This window comes from Podarcis filfolensis (genome assembly GCF_964270895.1).
Source record: "Podarcis filfolensis genome assembly, chromosome: W".
NCBI lineage: Eukaryota > Metazoa > Chordata > Lepidosauria > Squamata > Lacertidae > Podarcis > Podarcis filfolensis.
The window spans coordinates 37,379,234-37,401,205 of NC_139619.1; the positions used below are offsets into that span (position 1 = coordinate 37,379,234).

The window sequence follows — 21,972 nt, forward strand, 5'->3', positions numbered from 1 at the left end:
AATAGTGGACGGAGCAATGATTATAAATTGTCCCTTTATTTGTCCCTGTAGGCTGCTTTCTTCTCACATCCACTTGCTGTTCTCCATCCAGGCAAGCAAAAGGCATTGTCAGAGTTCAAGGGCACATTTTGGCCAAGGAAGGTGCAAAGTGGGGTCATGTGTGTTATCTGGGGAAGGTCCCAAGGACTAGGCAGGGGAGCCCTTACATTTGTCCCCCAGACCTGATGTTATCCACCCCTGTGATGATGGGCCTTTGGTCTGACCCAACAGGGCTGCTTTCTTTGGCTTCCCTCCTTTACTTTAGAATATTATTATTTTATGCTGCTTTTCAGGACCAAGGCCGATTCGAAGGGGGTTGCAGATAAATAAGTAAAAGTTGTAACACAAAACACAATTAAATAACAGCATTGCAGCTCTGGTCTTCAAAACCACATACAGTTGGAAATTTCCAAAAGCTAAAAAAAGAGCAACATAAACACACAAAAATGGCACACATCCCCACTGACCGTCAAGTCAGCCTGTGTCATCAGATGCCATCATGCTGACAATAGGGAGGGTGTTCTAATGCCCCACCAGCTTCCTAACCAAAGGTGAATTGGAAAAGGAGTATCTAAAAGAAAATGGGGGGTGGAAACAAACGTCTCTCCCAGAGAAGGAAGTTACATAGGCGAAGAGGCCACCACCAGAAAGGCTCCATCACACATTCCTTCCTACTAGCCAGATTTGTACCTGCTGTCATGTTGGTGAGCTGAAGGCAAACAAATTGGTTCAGTTATTGGCTCAGTGTCACACACTTCCCGTGTGAGCCGTGAGTTTGTTTTTACAGGAGAGGCTCAAAAGATGGTGTGTGTGATGATGTCACTCCCAGTGTGAATCGTGCCCCGGCGCCCAATGGCTTTTTTGCATTCCTAGGAAAGGGCCAAGATGTTACTGGCTGTATGAGAGAAGCTGCAAGCAGACTTTCAAGCAGACCTTGAATACTTTTTATTTCCCATACACCTAGTGTCTCTTCGCATCCTTCCTTTTTTACGTACGTTTCTTTGTGAGGGAGTGGCCCTGAAAAGCAACTCAGAAAATAACCTTTTTTGGGGGGGTGGGGAATAAAGACCCCCTTCCTCAGCTGTCACCAGTCATTCCCATTAGGCTGCCTCAGTAGGAGAGATGGGAAGCAGGGCTCATCCCATCAACTCTGCCAGAATACCAGCTCCATCAAGCCAGCTGGTCCTTATAAGAATGGCTGTTTAAGAACGGGTGCCCAGATTTGCTTTTTTCCTCTTCCCTTCTTGTCCCATTTTTCTCGTTTGTCATGTGTTGTCTTTTTTTAAGCTTGTAAGCTAGCCTTGTTTTCAGTTGATTTCACAGATACAGGCTGCTCTAGGAGCCTTTTTCAGGGGCTGGAACTGAAGAGTAATGTGCAAACACTGATAAATAAATAAATAAATAAATAAATAAATAAATAAATAAAGCAAGCTTGGCATCAGTTAAAATGAAAGTGGGGATGACAGGAAATGGCATCATAGACTTGGGAATGTCTTGCTTTCCTCCTGGTCTGCTTGTGACAGGTCAGGGGTGTGTGGTTAGCTTGCCTCTAGGGTGCAACACACCGCTGTGCTGAAATGATTGCAGTTTTGCTGGCGACATCAGAAAACAGCTACCTTAGCAACTGCTAGCTTCCCCCCTCCTTTCCCCCATCTTTTGCTGAGAGCTGCTGCTGGTGGTGGCATCAGCAACTGTTGCTTTTTCATGCAGGTGCTCTAGAGCGGGAGTTCTTGGCCTGTTTTTCTTTTAATTCATGTCTAAGGTTTTTCTTCTTAAGGACATGCCTGCAGAATCTAGCCACCCCTTTTGCAGTAAGTGCTGTGCGGAGGGTAAAGAAGGCAATTCTTAATGAGAAACTCTCCCATCCCCAAACCCCCCTCTCTCTTCCTCGCTGTCTCTCTCTCTCTCTTTGGTGCATTCTTGGGGGGGGAGAGTGGAGAGTTGGGGGTGATGGTTGCCGATTTGCAGTTCTCGGGGACATCCGGACTCTCTTGAATGAAGGCCAGCAGGAGGTCGAGGTTCCCCTTAGATGGGAAGTTGGGGGGGGAATGCAGTGCTGTAAATCCGATAGTTCACGTCTCCTTTGCAGACATAGACTGCAACTCTAAACAAAAAAGAGGAAAAATCTAGCTAAGGCCTGCCTCTGCCTAAAGCTGTTCCTTTCTGCTTCCCCACCCCATTCCCGCTTTTGCCTCTTGAATTAAGCAATGCTTTTCTCTCTCTCTCTCTCTCTCTCTCTCTCTCTCTCTCTCTCTCTCTCACACACACACACACACAGAGAGAGAGAGAGAGAGAGAGAGAGAGAGAGAGTCTCTTACAGGGAGAGTTCAGAATCCTGAGTTCTGACATCCAAAAAGGTGTTGAGCCTGATCTACGTTCTTTGCTTTGCCCAAGAGGCCCAAACCAGAGAGGACTCATCAGACAACTGCCCCCCCCAATTTCCTCTTTTAATTGTGCCTTAAAAAATGAGGGGAGAGGATATTTTGTAATATTTACTGACTTTATGTTTTCTAGGATGAAATCGGGGCCTTTGAAAGTGTGTCAGGGTCCCATTGCTTCTGCAGCACAAATAAAGCCCCTCTTCCCCACAAGTTCAGGTCTGTGGGGCTTCTGCACCGGGAAATGTCCTAACTCTGATTTCTTCTTTCTTTGCTCTTCTTGCCTTGCCTTTCTCTCTCTCTCACTCTCTCTCTGCTATTTTGACTTTTTATTTATTCTTTTGCTTGTGTATGTCCCCTTCCCTTTGTTTTTCTTTGTTTGCCTCTGTGTTTGCTCAGGTGGCTTTGGAGCTGCTCCTGTGTTCGGCAGCCCTCCCACTTTTGGGGGCTCCCCCGGGTTCGGAGGGGTGCCAGCATTCGGTTCAGCCCCAGCCTTTGCAAGCCCTCTGGGCTCGACAGGAGGCAAAGTCTTCGGAGAGGGGACGGTGGCTGCCAACGCTGGAGGATTCGGGTAAGCCACAACAACAACAGCAACAAAACAACAGGGTCTTGGGAGGGGGGGTTGCAGTGATATCCAGGTGCCCCATTTTTCTTTTTTAGTTTGAATAAATATTCTGCAAGCCACCCTTCATTTCACTACATTTCATTATATTGATTTCTTTAATCAGATTTCTTATTTACCCTTTGCCAGAAGGTCCTGGGGCAGGTAACAGCAATGAATTACAGTCATACCTCATGTTACATTTGCTTCATGATACGTTTTTTCAGGTTGCGTCCCGCGGCGACCGGGAAGTACCAGAAAGGATTACTTCCGGGTTTCGCGGCTCGCGCATGTGCAGATGCACAAAATGACATCACGCGCATGTGCAGAAGTGGTGAATTACAACCCACGCGTGCGCAGACGTGGCACTGCGGGTTACGTTCTATACATGTTGCAAACGGCCCTCCAGAACGGATCCCGTTCACAACCAGAGGTATCACTGTATACAATTTCCACCAAACCCCACCCACCTGTGCAAGGGACAGTTGCCATTGTGCAGTCAGGAACCTTAAAGCCAGGGAAGCTTGCTTTCATTGCAAATCACCAAGCTGGTTAGGATTGGCTGCACTACAGAGTTCCCCATGGAGAACTGTGATAGCAAAGTGAGCTGGGATTGGAAGTCAAGCAGTGCCTATCAGCTTACTTCAAGCTCCATGGGGCTGCTGCTGCCAGCTGATCTTTGGTGCTTGCAAAGAGCCAAACCCAGGGAGCCCCTGCTTAGTGCATTGAAACCTTGACCATCAGCTGATCAGTGGTACTACAACACACTGTGCTATTTTATTTAACAGCCTTGTACAGTGAAGTCCCCGCAATGAGGACTTCAAAGCACCCCATTGCCTGATGTCATTGTGATGTCAGTTGATTGGCAGGCGGGTGGCTCTGTTAATAAAAGGAAGGCAGATGCACCTCACCAAGGAGGGCATTCCACCAACAGGGAGCCACCATTGAGCAGACCCTGTCCGGGCAGAACACCAATCCAGGCAGCAGTACCAACATGGCCTCCCTTGCCATCTACAGCACCCAAGTTGGCTGATTATGGATTTCTGCCTTCATCTAGCTCTTTTTGCTTCACTTATCTTTTTTAAAAGCCACACCCTCTTTAACCCACTGCTTGCTCCTGCTCTCTGTTCCACAGGTTTGGTGGCACAGCCAACACAGTGTCATTCGGAACACTGGCAAGCCAGAACACCCCTACCTTTGGATCCCTCTCTCAGCAGCCTACGGGTTTTGGTACACAAGGCACTGGCTTCTCCGCTTTCGAGTCGAGTGGAGGAGGAGGTATGAGCTGTTCTTGACCCTAAATAGGAGGGAGCTTGGAGAGGTGGGAGCGTGGGGAGCTTCAGCACTTGGTCAGTCATAAACTGTTAGGGGCTGGATTTCAGATGCAAACCAAGCTTAATCGTATCTTAAAGGGGAGCAGGGGTTGCTTTTTAATTTTTTATTGCATTTATGTCCCACCTTTCTCTCCAAGTTGCTCAGGGTGGTGTGCATGGTTTCTCTCCCTCATTCAACGACTCACAACAACCCTGTGAGGTAGGTTAGGCTGAGAGGCAATGACTGGCTCAAGGTCACACCCAGTGAACTTTGTGGCTGAGCGTGGATTTAAACCCTAGTCCAACACTTTTAACTGGCTACACCACACTGGCTCTCTGTTGGAGAGACTGAGGGACATAACTGTATCCAGCGTACATCCTTTCTATCCCCTTTGGGGGTGGGAAAATAGAAAGAAATGTATATGTTTAACCACACTTTTAAAACCTTTATGTGAGGGTTAGAGCCTTTTTAACCACCTAGAGACAATTGCAGTTAAGCAGTACATAAATTGTTTAAATATTTTTAGCAATTTACAAAACACACCAAAGCTGATGTTAAGCCCCCAAACCCAGAAACCTTCCGCCGCCATTCATTTCTCGGGCTTATTGCTCTCTGCACCTTCTGAGTAGGAGTTTGCAAAGTCTGCTCATGAGCATGTGCAGAGTTTCCATCCCCTTGTCCTTGCCCTCCACCTGGTTCTTAGATGTTTTGAGGATTTTTTTCTCAGAACAGGGAAAATGGAAGTCCTCCTTCACACAGCCCATAATTAAAATTTGCTCTCACAAGAAGTAGTTACAGCCACTAACTTGGGTGGCTCTAAAAGGGGGTTGGACAAATTCAAGGAGGAATTAGGCTGTGTTCTACCTCTGCTGTCAGAGGGAAGGTGCCCCCAGATGCTGGGAATCACCCCCAAGAAGCTGCTAACGGTTGACAGTACTGAGCTAGATGGAAGCAATGGTCTGACTCTTTAGAAGGCAGCTCCCTCTGTGTATGAATTAAAAGAAGAGCTTTGGTTGTGGGTTAGAGTTAAACACTAGATGGAGAACTGGTGTGATTGGATACTGGTTAGGGGGCAGAGAGAAACTGTGCTGATGTGACAGTGTGGCTTTGAGGCTGGCTTGGAATCCTGACACCGTTCCTTAATGTGTGTTTTGTAATATAACCTATCCAATAAGCCCTTTAACATTGCATTTCCCCTCACCCCTTACAGGCTTTGGCTTTGGATCGTCTAATGTGTAAGTCTCTCTCGTGCTGCCTTCCATGTTGTCGGTAGGTTTTTTCGGTTTATTTTGTGCCAGAAAGAGAGCTGCTTTTGAGGTGAAATATATTATTAAATATGGTAATCCCTGCTTGAATTTTGAATCAGCAAGAGATGACTGTGGGCTTTGTTCCCTCTCTCATTTCCCCTTGTAATAACATTAATGAGAAGCTTAAGATCTAGAAGGCAGTGTTTCTCCCGGGGACCTGATCCTCCCTTAGAAATAGGCTGCTCTTTTCTTCTATTCTTCACCCTGCACTTTTTTCCTTTGTAAAAGTAGGACTTTAAGCAACTATTTTTGGAATGCTCCACAAAGTGGGAACTCAGTAAATGCTCTGTGGGTTGCAGAGCTCTCCTGAGTAAACTGAGGCAGCAGTGTGTCTGTTGTGACGTGGGGTTTGTGATTTCAGCTCTCTTGACATAATATGCTGGAGACAGTTCTGTAGTAACACTTCTTTATTAAAGCAAACAAGACTGAGAACTGAGGAGGGGAGAGCTACATTTATAGGGACAGGGAACTAGCTAGAAAGGATACATTTTGGAGGGAACAATATCAGGCAATCACAGTCCTGCCTTTTGGAGGAAACCAATAAGACAGAGGATCCAAATACAGCAGCTTAAATGAACCAATAGTAGCTGTACCCTCTGGAACCAAAAGGCAGTTACTTTACCCTAATGCAAATACAGACAATAATAATACAGATATAAAATCCTTTGACTCAATACACAACACCCCTCCCCCCCTAGTGAGCACTGCAGACGTAATCTCTCAGGTACTGTGGGGGCCTACAACTTCTACTTGATCTCCTGACAACAGGTGTTGCCGGTTCTGGATTGGATGTTACCTGTGGTAGGGGGGGTGCTATAGGGGTTTCGTCAGGAACAGATGGAGTCCCAGACATCGCAGGGTCCCCTACCTGTACCTCGTCATCCTGAGGACTAGCAGACCCTGGTTCATTTGCTGAAGCCCCTGGTGACTGCACCTCTGGGCCATTTTCACTCTGGTCTTGCAGCTCTGCGTCGTTAGCCAGGGATGAATTATCTGACCCCTCCCTGCTGAGCGCCCGGCGCCTCAGCTGATCTATATGTCTCTTCCAAACTTGCCCATTTTCCAAGGTCACATAGTAGGACACTGGTCCACTAGTCCGGGTGACCACACCAGCCACCCACCGCGGACCTCGTGAATAGTTCCTCACCCAGACCAGATCTTCAGGGGCGAGATACCTTGTTGTGTCAGCCTCAGCCTGGGGGGTTGCTCTTGAATTACGGTTTGGCATTTTATCGGGGTGGACATAATCCAGCACCGTTACCAGTCTTCTACCGAAGAGCAGCTCAGCTGGCGACTTGCCCATCGCAGTACACGGCGTCGCATGCTGCAAAAATAACATTCGCGCGATGCGAGCTGACCAGTTACCCTCCATTAAGCGCGCAATGGATTCTTTGGCTGTTCTTACCATGCGCTCAGCCTGCCCATTGGACGATGGGTGAAAGGGCGCGGATGTGACCCCTCTTATGAAGTTATCAGCCAAGAATGCCCTGAATTCTTGGGATACAAAAGCTGCCCCATTATCTGATACAATGGTCTCAGGTAACCCGTGGGTTGCAAACAGCTGCCTCAACACCTTGATTACGGCAGCTGATGCCATGCTAGGGACCATCGCCACTTCTAACCATTTGGAATATGCATCGACGATAACCAAAAAGACCTTCCCCTGGAATGGCCCAGCAAAATCTAAGTGCAGCCGGCTCCAGGGAGATCTGGACTGCTCCCACCAGTGAACTGGTGCTCTGGCCACTTCTGGCCGCACCTCTTGGCATGCCTTGCATGTTCGTACCCATTGTTCTATGTTCTGGTCCATTCCAGGCCACCACACATAACATCGGGCTAGCGACTTCATCCTGACCATTCCTGGGTGTCCCATGTGAAGCGTCTCAAGAACCCTGTTTCTCAGTGGTGCTGGGATGATCACCCTATCTCCCCACAGGAGACAACCCTTATGCATGGACAACTCGTGCTGCCTCGTCGCATAAGGCCTGAATTTGTCTTCATGCGGACCACCTGGCCACCCCCTCCCCACCCAAGTGAGCACACGGGAGAGAACAGCATCTTTCCTCGTTTTCTCAGCTATATCAGTAGCCGTTAGAGGAGCCCCCGGAAGTGTTTCCAGCATCATTATGTGCTCCGCTGGAGCAGGATCCACATTGTTCCTGCCAGGAAGAGGCAATCGACTCAGCGCATCAGCGTGGCACAACCGTTTCCCCGGCACATGGGTCAAGGTGTACTGGAACCCGTTCAGGAATATAGACCAACGCAACATTCTGGGGGAGAGAATTTGTGGCGTTTGTTTGTTCGGGTTGAACAACCCTAACAGTGGTTTGTGGTCCGTTTCAATGGAGAAATGGCGACCATACACATAATCATGGAACTTTTTGATTCCTGCCACAATTGCAAGCGCCTCTTTGTCAATTTGAGCATAGTTGCGCTCCGTGGGCAACAACGTACGGGAATAGAAAGAGATGGGCTTTTCCGACCCATCCGGTTCCCTATGACTCAGCACCGCCCCCAGGCCGTATTGAGAGGCATCACATGCCAGGACCAGCGGCTTCGACTCATCATAATGAGCAAGGACGCTCCTGCTACTCAGCATTCCTCGCAAGGAGTCAAAAGCCTTCTGCTGCCCCTGCCCCCATCGCCACACATTCTTTTTCTGCAACAGTCGATGTAATGGTTCAGCTACCGAAGCTTTCTGGGGTAAGAACGAATGATAAAAGTTAATAAGTCCCAGGAATGACTGCAACTGCGTCTTGTTCTGTGGTCGCGGTGCCTCGATGATGGCCTTAATCTTAGCATCTGTGGGGTGGATGCCTGATGCATCAATTTTAAACCCCAAGAAATCCACAGTTGGCACCCCAAAACTGCATTTTTCCTTTTTCAGTTGCAACCCCACCTCCTTGAACTTGAGCAACACTGCACGGACACGCGCAACCAGTTCCTGTGGGTCTTTTCCAGCAATCAAAACGTCATCAAAAAATGGCAAGACCCCCGGCAGACCTCTTAACAGGCGTTCCATGAGCCCTTGAAAAATCCCTGGGGCCACACAAACTCCAAATTGTAATCTGTTAACTCTGAACGCCCCTTTATGTGTGACAATAGTCTGTGCTTCCGCTGATTGTGGGGTTACTGGCAGCTGTTGGTAAGCTTGTGCCAGGTCAATTTTGGCGAACACCTTGCCCCCAGCCAGTTTAGCCAACAGATGTGATACGACTGGAATGGGGTATGAGTTTCCCCTGAGTGCCTTATTGATAGTACATTTGTAATCTGCACAGATCCTGACTTCCCCATTTGCTTTAAGGGGCGTGACGATTGGAGTCTCCCACTTAGCAGAGTCCACGGGTGAGAGAACTCCCTGCTTGACCAATTTATCCAGCTCTGCTTCGATCTTGGGTTGCAGTGCAAATGGCACTCACCTTGGTTTGAGTCGGATTGGGGCCACCCCAGGGTCCAATTCGAAGTCAACTGGGGGCCCTTTATAACAACCCAGTTTTCCATTAAAGAGACCAGCAAATTCTTTGCATAATGCCTCGCTCATCTCAGGGCAGGTTTGGATTGAATTAAGCCCTGATATACTCAGTCCCAGGGCAGGGAACCAGTCAGTGCCCAGGAGACTGGGGCGACTGCCCTTCGCAATCACCAGTTTGAGTACCGCCTGTTTGTCCCGGAACTGTACTCTCACGGCACACATTCCCATGACATGGATGCGGCCCTCTGAGTATGACTGCAAGGTTGCCGGGAAGGGCTCCAGAGGGGGCAACTTACCCCTGGGGAAGAATGTCCTCGCGGTCTGGTCCGACACGATAGTGAATCCAGATCCGGAGTCCACCTCCATGTCGCACAGCTGACCCTCAATCTTCACCTTGACGTGTGCCTTGCCTTGTGCTGGAAACTGCACGACCCTCCCGTTGATCTCCGTTACGTAGTGGCAGTCCTTTAGAACATGGTTTGCCGTGGACGGTCTGCGATGCTCCAGTCTAGTTGCTCCTGTCGCTCCCAACGCCGCCGATCTACAGACCCTGGCGATGTGACCTGTCTTCCCGCACGTCCGGCACATAGCATCCCGGAAACGACAACTCTTCCGCTCATGGTTACCGCCACAACCAGGGCACCTGCCTCGGTGATCTTTGTGCACTGTGCAGGCCTGACGCACTGACTCGACCCCACGGACTGGGCTTTGGCTCGGAGTAGCCTCTAGCTCGTCCATGGCATGCGCAACTTCTATCTGTGGCTTAGGGGCCTTGCGACTGGCATCAAGCTCCTCTCTTTCATAATTCTCCGTGGTGGTGGCCTCCTTCAAGGCTGAAGCAAGGGTAACCTCTTCTTTAGCCACGATGCGTCTTCTGGCTTTCTTGCTGCTCAGACCACCGATAAACCGATCCAGGAGAGTCTCTTCCAGATCTTGGAAGTCGCAGTGCTGAGCGAGCTTCCGCAGTTCAGCTAGGAATGCAGATACAGACTCCCCAGCACGCTGCTGCCTCTTATGAAACTCCAACCGCCGGGCCATCTTGGTCTCAGTAGGCGCCAAATGGCTTGTCAGGCAGGCAAGAATATCTTTGAGAGGTGTCTCACTTAGCTTCGCTGGAGCAAGCAATGCCTTGGCCAGCTTGAAGGTCTCAGGCCCACAGTAGCTCAGGAATGTGGCCCTTCTTTTGCTGGCATCGGTGATCCCTTGAGCCACTGCGAAGAACTCGAAGCGTTCGACATAGTCTTCCCACGTGTGGGGCTCTGATGGCTGGAAGGGCTCCAATACCCTTGGACTCTCCATTGTCCTGTGGGCAGGGTCGTCTTCTCAGCCGGCCAGTGAGTCTTGTTCTTAGCTACAATCCAGACTCTGAGGCAGGGCTGCGTTTAACCGCTCCTCAGCATTCCGGATCCCATTCTCGTCGCCAGTTGTTGTGACGTGGGGTTTGTGATTTCAGCTCTCTTGACATAATATGCTGGAGACAGTTCTGTAGTAACACTTCTTTATTAAAGCAAACAAGACTGAGAACTGAGGAGGGGAGAGCTACATTTATAGGGACAGGGAACTAGCTAGAAATGATACATTTTGGAGGGAACAATATCAGGCAATCACAGTCCTGCCTTTTGGAGGAAACCAATAAGACAGAGGATCCAAATACAGCAGCTTAAATGAACCAATAGTAGCTGTACCCTCTGGAACCAAAAGGCAGTTACTTTACCCTAATGCAAATACAGACAATAATAATACAGATATAAAATCCTTTGACTCAATACACAACAGTGTCCACCATTGGAAAAGTTCCTGAAAGCCACAAGCACTGTGTGCCAAAGCAGGCTTTGCCATCCTGGTAGAGCAACCATCAGTCTTGGCCTGCAGAGGCATTGTGAGACTCCCATCTCCCCATCAGCCCCAGGCAGTAGTCTAAAATATATGGAGCATCACAGGTGGTCAAAAGCTGTGCTTTTTGTTGTTGTTGTTATTGTTATTAGTATTATTAACACAATTTTCATAATACAAAACAATCTCCCCTCATCTCTCAGCAGAGACAAGGGGTGTCTATAAAGTACAATAAAACAAACAGACAAACTGAAAACACTAATCTATCAGTGCTATCAAAAATCAAGTCCAGAATGTTCAAAGAAAGTTTTGTATGCTGCTGGGAAATGTCAGTGCTTATGGGACTGGCCAGTGGTGCAGCCTGGCAGTGATTGGCTGAGCTGCCTTTTAATTTCAGAGGTAGGAAGAGTGGGAAGAAGAATCTTGCCTGCCATTAGCTCTTAGCTGCTCAGGTCCATGAGCTTCTAAGGCCAGGCTGGTTAGGGCTGATGGGAGATGGAGTCTTACAAGAGATCTGGCGAGCCACAGGTTTCCCCATGGAACAAGCAGGAGGGGGCCTCAGATGTGGGGGAGGTGATCTTTTGAAAAGAGTGTTGGAAAAGGGGAAGGGTCAAAAGGAGAAGGCCTGGATGTTGCGTCCCAAAAGCAAGGAAGGATTGGACTCTGATTAATAAAATACACACGAGGCTTGACCAGCAAGACTCTGGGAGGAGTGCCAATAATAATCCTGTCCACCCCTTGGCCCAGGTTGTTTTATTCACAAAAGAACTTTTTACACAGTGTTCATAAGAACCAATCAGATTTCCTCTGAGCATTTCAAAAACCCCACGTGGGGACAAAGTTAAAGTTAAAACTACAAAGAGCTAATTTGAGCATGCATAGTAGTTCAGAGTAAATAAAATAGGAATCAAGGAGGAATGTTTTTAGGAAACCCGGAGGTCGTAAACAGCAGTAAACAGGGGAGGAAGGACAGGTAGTATTTACCATCTCTTTGTGAACTCTCTTCCTGGCCCTTAAGATCTATCTAAAGATTAACAAACTCCATCAAAGCTACCTTCTATCTTTATGACCCTGGATGCCTAATGAAGCAACTGGCCTGTGTTTAGAATGATGATATGTGCCTGTCAGGCCGAGAAATACGACGGAGATGCAGAGACGTGGATTGATCAGAAATCATATCAAAATGGCTCAAACCCAGTCAACGCAATGCTTTCATTGCTGACACAAATGGCTTGCTCCATATTTTTTATAATTCCTCATAGCAATCCCACCTGATCACTACACTGGAGAGGCAGCCTGAGAGGGTAAGGGGAAAAAAAACTGGTACAAGAAAGACAAAGCAAGGCCACATATCCAGACACCAGGAGCTACAGAGGGGAATCATATTTCTTTCTTTCTTTTTAAAAAGCATTTTTACCTGTTCTTCTGCCAGAAAGTCTCCTAGAGTAACTTACATACAAGCAGTTAAAACAAAGCAGTCCCTGAGACAGAAATATTATTTATTGGTTGGGTGGGGTAGAGGGAAGGCCTCTGGACTTAGCCTCACTTGCAAGGCTTGTAGAAGTACCCAAAACAGGGCAAGGTGCCATGAAGCAAGCTAAAAATAAGCTGGGCCTTTCACCCAGGCAGATTGGCAATCTCAACACTTTTGGGGGGGGGATCTTGGGGAGATGTCTTCCTCCTTGGCTAATGGGGAGCAATGAGGGGAATGTGGAGCAGTGGGCACACTTGTTCTCCAGTCCTTACTCTTTGGCTATTTTTAAACCTAATAAATGCTTGTGCTTTGAAGACTCACTTGGGATGGAATATGAGAATTGGTAACACCGGGCTGTGACAAAAAGATATTTGGGTTTTTCTTCCCTTTTTAAAAAATAAGCAGCTTAAGAAGTTTGTTCCCTTTTGGGGAAAGGGGGGTCCAAGACCACTCAACTAGCCTGGACCAGTTGGAAGTCTCCTTAGAGCCCCAAACTCTCCAGGATTCTTGGATTCAGGCAAGGGTGGGAAACCTCTGACCCAGGAGCCAAATCTGACCCTCCAGGCCCCTCTCGCTCGCCCTTGGAAGTTTACAACCCTTGCCAGTTCTTTCATGTTTGCATGGATGAAGGATAGACATGCATGTGTTTGTGTAGAAACTAGCATATTGTGCAAGGGGAAAATTAACATGAATAGCCCCACCCATGTTCTCACCCTTGTTTTCTATTTTTCCTCTTTCAGATCCACCTCTGGGTTTAGCAGCTGGAGAAGCTGAAAGGATGCCTGCCCATGTTGTGCTTCTATTGGGTGGGCAGGAGTGAAGTGAGGAGATATACATATTGCAATTAAATGTCAGGATTTTTATTTCTAAATTAGTTTTTATTAACGATGTGTTACAAAGCAAACAAATAAACAAGGAAAATAATCTTGCGTATCCATTTTTGATTCATAGAGTCTTTTTCACAGTTTGATTACATTCAGTATGAGACACTATTGTCATAGACATCATGTGATTGGGGGGAAAGAAACGGGAGGGAGATGGAGGGTAATATTCTTTCATTCTATTGCATCATGTTAGTGTAGAGTTTGTGTCAGCACCTCGTGGGTAGGTCCTTTATTTGTATTTTTTTAATTTGTATTGGCATTGCAAGAGATTAGGGTGTCCAGAGCTTGATTGGTTGTGTTCATTTGGTTGCAGTGCAGTTTGTTTGTATGTGTTGAGGGAGGGGAGTGTCTAGTTACAATGTTTCTGACTGCTGAGAATAAGTGACTTAGAGTTTCTTGTCATATCCATGTGTGTTGTTGTCCTGGAAAATATTTAATAGGGCTAGTTGCTTCTATTACCTGTTTTGTTATTGTGGTTATTTCCTGCAGCACTGATATCCAAAAGGAATGAACTTTGGGGCATTCCCACCACATGTGGAGGTACTTGCCTATGGAGGTGTAGCCTCTCCAGCATTTAGATGAGGTCCCTGGGTGTATCAGTGCCAACTTCTGTGGTATTAGGTAAAGGTAAAGGGACCCCTGACCATTAGGTCCAGTTGTGACCGACTCTGGGGTTGCGGCGCTCATCTCGCTTTACTGGCCGAGGGAGCCGGCGTGCAGCTTCCGGGTCATGTGGCCAGCATGACTAAGCCACTTCTGGTGAACCAGAGCAGCACACGGAAATGCCGTTTACCTTCCCGCCGGAGCGGTACCTATTTATCTACTTGCACTTTGACATGCTTTCAAACTGCTAGGTTGGCAGGAGCAGGGACCGAGCAACAGGAACTCACCCTGTCGCGGGGATTCGAACCGCCGACCTTCTGATTGGAAAGTCCTAGGCTCTGTGGTGTAACCAACAGTGCCACCAAGTACCATCTATAGATAAGTTTCAAGGTAAGTTCTCTTCTTTTCGCTGAGATGGATTTAAATGGTGGTTTAGACCACATTTTTTACCATTGGGCGGGGTTTATTTTGTATCCTATGTCATGCTGCCATTGGTTTTTAATCGTGGTGAAGGGGTCTGTAGTGTCTTGGAGTAGTATTTTATATATTGTAGATACCACCCCCTTCCTGTGTCCCTCCAGTGTTAGGAGGAGATTTTCAAAATTAGCCAATGGCCTAATGGTTGCTGCTTTTGCTGCTGGATTAAGAAGGCTTGTGGTTGGTGATGGGTCAGTTGGGATACTGGAGTGTCCCCTAACCTGTCCTGTATTCCCTGTATTGATAGGGTATTGTAATTTTTATAAAAGTCAGTTTGGCGATATAGGCCTTTAGCTTGCCAGGTCTTTATTTGGATGTTTTGGGATGCATGGTGGAATTGTGGGTGATGGGCCAGGAGTATTAGTGGGGGTGGGGTCAGGGCCAGTTTTCCTACTTTTTCCTTCCATGATTTAAACATGGACTGTGTGCATCCATTTAGTGTTGTGGGAATTTCCTTAGTAAAAAGTAAAAGTGAAATTAAAATTGTGTGAATAAGAACAAGACCAGGAGTTCAATAAAAAAATAATAAAGATAAGATTAGCACGACCGGAAGGAGTGATCGGAGAACAGGCAAAACAGCTCTCCGACTTATCCGGTAGACAAACTGCAAAAAATCTAGTCCCCCCTCCCCCACGCTTCAATGGGAATAGTGCAGAGTATGACTCCTTCCGAGCTTCCTGCTTGTATTACCTACGGCTTAAAGGGGAAGAATACAGAGATGATGAAGCAAGAATAGCCATGATTGTGGGGCTTCTGGATGGGGGGGGGGGGGGCGGAAGCGCCTTCCTAACCATTTGCCTTGCCATCCTTTGCTGCACCGTTATACAACGAAGAGAAGCAGAAGACCCAGTCCAGTTGAAACCACCATATTTCACCTTATCAGCTGGCAAGCCGCTGTCGTCAGAATCCTACTCTGGCTGGCAGTATCCACGGCTCAGCCACTCTCGAACTAGAAGAACAGTGTTGTTGAATAAGACTTTTAGGGGAGAAAATTATCATAAGATATGGAGGGATAATATTTTTGTACAAGATATGATTATGTTTGCCAGTTTATTGCATGCTTCTAAATGTTGGTTGTGTATGCACATGCCCCCTTTTGCCCGTCATTCAGGCATAATGCTTCATGGTGTGCCTGTCAATGGATCCTTTCAATTTACAAATGTTATATCCCCTAAGCAATCTTTTTGGCCTCCAGTACAATTGACCCTCCATGAGCCTGCCCCCATTTGTTTTCAAATTAAAGAGGGAAAAGAATCATGGGGCATATATCCAAACTGTCAATATACATTGAATTTCACTTTTAATAGCTCTTGTTCTCTTACAGGAACATACAGTGACCGATCTCAGTGCTATAGGAGTGACACCAGTGCATGGCTAAAAACTAGGAAAGAAACCTACCATGCAAATTGGAGTCTGAATTCTTCTATCCCTGGCTTAGCAAATGCCACAGATGAGCAATTTCATATCAGTTCTTTATTTACTGAAGCCTTTAATTGGTCCCAACAGAGTAGTAATATCAGCTATTTACTCCAAAGAGAGTTATGGTTGCTTTGTGGCAAAAAAAGCATACAAAGCCATTCCTCGAAACCTCACAGGCACATGTACCTTGGGTATCGTGGTTCCGTTGTTGTATAAGGTTGATAAGTTACCATCTTCTCTTAGACTACGAAATCGTCGGGAGGTTAATTCACCCATAAATCAATATATCGGTACCCAGATTTCTCGGGCCTTGCTGCCCTCAGTGGGCGCGGCAATGAACTATAGGGACCTCCATCGGCTAGCAAATTGGACTGAAGGATTATTCAATGATACCATAAAAGCTTTGAAGAATCTCAACCAGGAGGTGTCCGCAATGAGAGAGGTGGTCTTACAAAATCGTTATGCTTTGGATGTCATTTTAGCCTCAAAGGGAGGGGGTTGTGCACTTGTTCATTCTCATTGTTGTATGTTTATTCCTGATAATAATGTCAGCATATCTGCGACGATCGACCATATGGAAACCATGGTAGCCCACAATCCGTTTGCCCCCCCTCCTTCCATTGATCCATGGGCATGGTTATATTCTTGGCTTCCGGATGGAAGTTGGCTTCGACATTTATTGATTTTAGTGATCCTTATAGTAGTTATTTGCGTTATTTTGTGTTGCTGTATACAATGTATTCCTTCTTTAATCTCTGTATGTACTGCATGGTTCTCCCGTCAGCGGCCTGCTTCCGGCCTCACAAGGGTTGCCTATCGTGCTCGGTATAACCATATTGGTAATGAAATATATGACTCTGATTAATAAAATAAAGAAAGAGGGCATGTGGGAGTCATAAAGCCATGGCAGAGGCTTGTAATACTGCAGGGTACCTCCTGACCTCGGTGACCAGCACTCTGTGCCTTACAATGTATAGAATGTATTGACCTTATATGGAGTTGTGTTTCCTCTGGGCAGTGATTACCTTATATGGTGATGGGTGTAGTAAAAGCCATGACCGGATGATGTAACGTGAGACATTGGCAGGCCGGCCATGCAGGCAGAGGGGAACAAAGGATAATAAAATCGGAGGAGAGTAAGAAGAAGGAGCTGCTCATCCATCCTGAAAATACTTCTGTCTCACTGTGTCTTTTTTCTATGCTGTGCACCATTTGTGACGGCTGGATTCCGTCACCGTTCCACCTTAAAAGGGAGCAGGCTTTGTGAGTCACAGAGTCTGCGTATTTCCTGTTCACAGGAAGTTTATGTTGTGTCTTTGCTTTTTTTCCTCTCTCTGCCTGAGCAGACCGAAGCAGGCAGTCATGTTTTTTCTTTGTTCTGACCAACGCTGAATAAACTTGGAAAAATGCTCTCCTGCGTGCATCTTTCGCTGTGCATTATCTGCTGATAGAGCGTGCATCAGCTCTGGAATGTCACAAGCTATTTTCTGGAGCTCGTGTCGCTAATTGCTGATACTGTATCTACGGGAGATTGATGGACGTCCGGAGGCGACGTGGGGGCCATGATGGGCTTTATCTCCCTGGCAGTATCCCAACACAACAGTGGTGACAGTGGGCAACCTTGCCTAGTGCCTTTTGAAATATCATAATTATTCGACAAATTATTATTTATTATGAGTTTGGCTTTTTGTTCTGAATATATGTCACCAATACCTTTCAGAAACATTTCCCCATTCCCATCCTTTTAAAAATTTATTTCATAAAATGCCATGAGATACAGTGGTACCTCGCAAGACGAATGCCTCACAAGACGAAAAACACGCAAGACGAAAGAGTTTTCCGTTTTTTGAGTCGTTCCGCAAGACGAATTTCCCTATGGGCTTGCTTCGCAAGACGAAACGTCTTGCGAGTTCTTGCGAGTTTGTTTCCTTTTTCTTAAAGCCGCTAAGCCGTTAATAGCCGCTAAGCCGCTAAGCTGCTAAGAGCCGCTAAGCTGCTAAGAGCCGCTAAGCCGCTAAGCCGCTAATAGCCGTGCTTCGCAAGACGAAAAAACCGCAAGACGAAGAGACTCGCGGAACGGATTAATTTCGTCTTGCGAGGCACCACTGTATTATCAAACGCTTTTTCTGCATTGATAAACATTAATGCAGCTTGTTTGTCATTTCTAAGCTCTAAATATTCAATTATATCCAATATGTTCCTTACATTATCTTTCAATTGTCGTCCCGGTAAAAAACCAGCTTGATCCTTGTGTACTGCATCATTTAATACAGTTTTTAATCTATTGGCTAATACATCTGCAAATAACTTGTAATCGTTATTCAGCAGTGAAATAGGCCTGTAATTTTTGACATTCAAGTCATCAGCATCTTTCTTTGGGATCAGAGTAATGTACGCCTCTTTCCACATATTCGGAATTTTCCCTTCTTTCAAAGTATCATTCATAACCTCACATAGCACTGGCAATAGTTGTCCGCTTAATGTCTTATAATATTTTGACGAAATGCCGTCCGGACCTGGGGCTTTCCCTATCTTCATTCTCTTTATTGCCTTCTCAATCTCCTGTTCCATTACTGACCAATTTAACTGTTCTTTTTTCTCTATAGGGATCTGTTGTAATTGGTGTCCTTGTATATAACTCTATTTTCTTAGTGTATTCCTTCTCTTTCTTATACAAATCTTTATAGAACCTCTGAAAAGTTTTTCTGATTTCTTTAGGATCTTCGTTCATCCTGTCTCCCTCTCTTATTTTACAAATTATGTTTTGTCTTTGCCTTGTCTTTAATTGCCATGCCAGAAGTTTCCCAATCTTGTTTGCTGATTTGTCTCAGCATCTTTATTTTCCATTCCACTTCCTGATTCACCATCGTGGAGAACTGAGTCTGCAACAATTTAATATTTTGCCTTATTAAATCATCTTTTAGTTTTGATGTCAGCTGTCTCTCATTCTCCATGAGATGAGCCAGAATTTCCTTTCTTTTTCTCTCTTCCTCTTTTCTGGAAACTATTCTTTTGAATCAGGAATCCTCTCATCATTGCTTTACTTGTGTCCCATACTGTCTCAATAGCTGTTCCTTTGTTTAAGTTCCACTTAAAATAGTCTGTAATTGTCTCTCTTGCTTTTTCCACTATTTTTTTATCATTAAATAAGCTTTCATTCATTCTCCATCTAAATGATGATGGATCTTTCCCTTTTACCTCCAAGTATAATGAATTCTGATCAGAAAATGTCCTTGGGAGAATGTCAACTTTAGATATTCTTGGAATCAACTCCTTGGAAATCCAGATGCAATCAATTCTGCCGGAGCTCTGATTTGGTTATGGAAAGAATGTGTACTGTTTTGTTGTAGGATTTCTAAGTCTACAAATATCCGTTAATCCCAGGGTGTCCACCATATCAAAAAATGTTTTTGGTAGCTTGCCTTCATTTAAGTCTTTCCTTTTTGTTGATCTGTCTATACTCGGCATAACCACTCCGTTAAAATCCCCCATTAATATCATTCTCTGGTCCAGGAAATCAGATAGTATTGCATTAAGATTCAAATAGAATTCTGCCTTCTTATTGTTAGGTGCATAAATTCCCACAATAATCAATTTCTCACCCTGAAACATAATTTGAACTATCAATACTCTTCCGACCTCGTCTTTGAAAATCAATTTTGGATCATATTTCTCCTTTGTGTACAACACTACCCCTCATTTTTTATTTGCATCTGAGGCTATAAAGTCTCTTCCCAACCTTTTATTGCTTAAAATCCTCTTATGTTTTCTTGCAACATGTGTTTATTGCAAATTATGTCCAAATTTCATTTAATCAAAACATGTTCAATTTTATTCCTTTTATTTTCATTAAGTCCATTCACATTCCAAAATAAAGTTTTCAAAGCCAATTTCAAATCTATTTAATTCTATTACTCGCTCTGATTCAAATTTGGGAGTCTTTATTATTATCCTCTTCTTCTTCTTCCTCTTCCTCCTCCTCCTCCTCCTCTTCCTTCTCTTCTTCCTCCTCCTCCTCTTCCTCTCCCTTCTTTTTCTCCTCTTCCTTCTGATCCTGGGCGGGTCTTTCCTTCTCCACTTTCCCCAGCTCTTTGTCACATCTTCTAGAAAACTTCTCTAATTCCTGGTGGCTACTTAATTTAAATCTCTTTGTAATAGAAGGAAATTCCTTCTGGAAATTCCCACCTATGCTAGATCCCATTTTTCTTCAACAGTCCAACCAATTATTTATAAATGTCCCTTTTTTGTAGAAATCTGGATGGGGTTTCTTTAAAAATGATGATTGTTTTCCCCTCAATACATAAATTTTTATTGTAATTCATTCTCAAAATTTCATTCCTTATGTCCATCGAATTAAACATAACCAAAACGTCTCCTGGGAATTTCTTCACTTTTGCTTTCACTGAACTTACGTTTATTCTAAATGCATTCACAATTGTAAATCCAATGTTTTCCTCCTTTAAGTCCATCCAGATCGCTAATTCTTTAATTAATTTAGCCCTAATATTCTCATTTGCCTCCTCAGGAATCCCCCTAAATTTCAAATTCAATTGTTTTTGCCTCATCTCCAATAATGCCATATTGTCCAACATTTCTTCTTGTAACTTGTTTATCTCTTTTACCTCTCCTCTGACCCGTTCTGACTCCCTCTTTGTCTCCTTCATTTCTTTCTGTGTTCTTTTCATTGAATCTTCCAATGTTTTAGATCTAACAGATAAGTCTTTTACTTTACCTGTTAATTCCCACACTACTCCTTCCAATTTTTTATCTAAAGTCTCCTGTACCTCCAACAATTTTCTCTCCATATATTGCTCATTTTGTTTAAATTCCTTCCTTATTTCAGCCATTAAGTTATCATAGTCTTTAATCTCCTTGCCCTCTCTCCCATTTTCCTGTCTGGAAGGTCGTCTTTCTCCTGGGGTGCCCACTCCCCTTTCCCCTGCCATATCATCTGTCTCACACTACTAACTACAATAACCAATACTTAGTTTCTCAGATGCAGTTCTATTTGCAACCTCCAGAGGTCGCAATACCAAATTGACAGGTTCCTCAAAGGCAGTACATCCCCAATCCACCCGGTGGCATCTGACACTGTGACGTTGAGCCTCTTATCAAAGTTACTTTCGATTTCTTTCTCTGCTACTAGATTATATCGACCTCAAGCCCTTTCCACTCAGCAAAGTAAGGAGAAAATATAACAAAAGGAAAGGCAAATTTATAATCCAAATGGAGCTCTTCTTTCTTCCGCCACTTGCTGGCTTAATCCACGTACTCATTAACTCAACCAGGGACAGCGAGAGAAAATAACAAAAGAAAAAATGTCAGAGACCTGGGGTAATTTATCCTTCAGGTTTGGGGGGGGGGGCACGGAGAAGAAGTTGTTTTAAGAAGCCCAGTGCCAGAATTCCTCCACCAGATGATAAACTTGGACAAAAGTAGTAGGTTCCGAAAACATACAGCCAGTTCAAGTTTTAATGAGATGTACTGGGCGTTCAAAAGTCAAGTTCAATAATCCAAGACTTTACTGGTTTTAACCAGGTATAATTAGCAGAGTCTTAACAGTCTTAAAATGGTGGAGCGTGATGAGCTTAAATTCTGGCTGCTGACAAGCCGTACTCTGGCCAGAATGAAAAAAGAGATTCCTCTCAAACTCCAAAATGCCACAAAGTATTCCGTATAAAGTCTCTGCCTCAGCACTTTAAACAAAGTATCTGAGGTCTTTTAGCAACACTCACTCAGCAGTTTCAGTCTCTCCTTGTTCCTTCCTGCAATCTTCCGCCATGCGCCATCTTCTCTCCACTGCTGGGACGGACTCCCTTTTTTCACCCCTCAGCGTTCCGAATCTTAATAAATTTAACTTCTTTTAAACATTTGGCCAATAAATAAGTCCAAGTGTAACTCCGGATTCGTTCCTAATTATTGGAAGCTTGCCGCTTTCATTAGAAATCAGGGGTTAGTGCTGCCTCCCCTTCATGCCTTCAGCTCGATGCTGTCCCCAGACCTATTAGCAAAATCTGGGGGGCAGGAGAGCACTTCAGGGCACTGTCGGGTGCTACGTCCCCCAAAATAATCCTCTTGAGGTTCCAAGGTCTGCGTAGCCTTAGCTGAACCTCTGAAAAACCCTCGCGCCACGTGAGATTCCCCGAAGGGCTATCTCGCGCTTCTTTCCAA

At 45.4% G+C, this 21,972-nt stretch overlaps 1 protein-coding gene across 4 annotated transcripts in view; it reads left to right on the forward strand.

The window, feature by feature from the left end:
• LOC310753897 (nuclear pore complex protein Nup214-like) overlaps positions 1-13,289 on the forward strand; it is a 34,860-nt gene extending 21,571 nt beyond the window's left edge. For 3 of the 4 annotated variants that reach the window (XM_083595243.1, XM_083595246.1, XM_083595244.1), the window contains 4 exons: positions 2,817-2,988; positions 4,154-4,296; positions 5,543-5,567; positions 13,159-13,289. In XM_083595243.1, the coding sequence (XP_083451369.1) occupies positions 2,817-2,988; positions 4,154-4,296; positions 5,543-5,567; positions 13,159-13,192 (374 nt within the window). In that variant the 3' untranslated portion in view covers positions 13,193-13,289. Of the gene's footprint in view, positions 1-2,816; positions 2,989-4,153; positions 4,297-5,542; positions 5,602-13,158 lie in introns of all 4 variants that reach the window. The other variant, XM_083595245.1, reaches the window with a different exon arrangement.
• Positions 13,290-21,972: the final 8,683 nt, after the last annotated feature.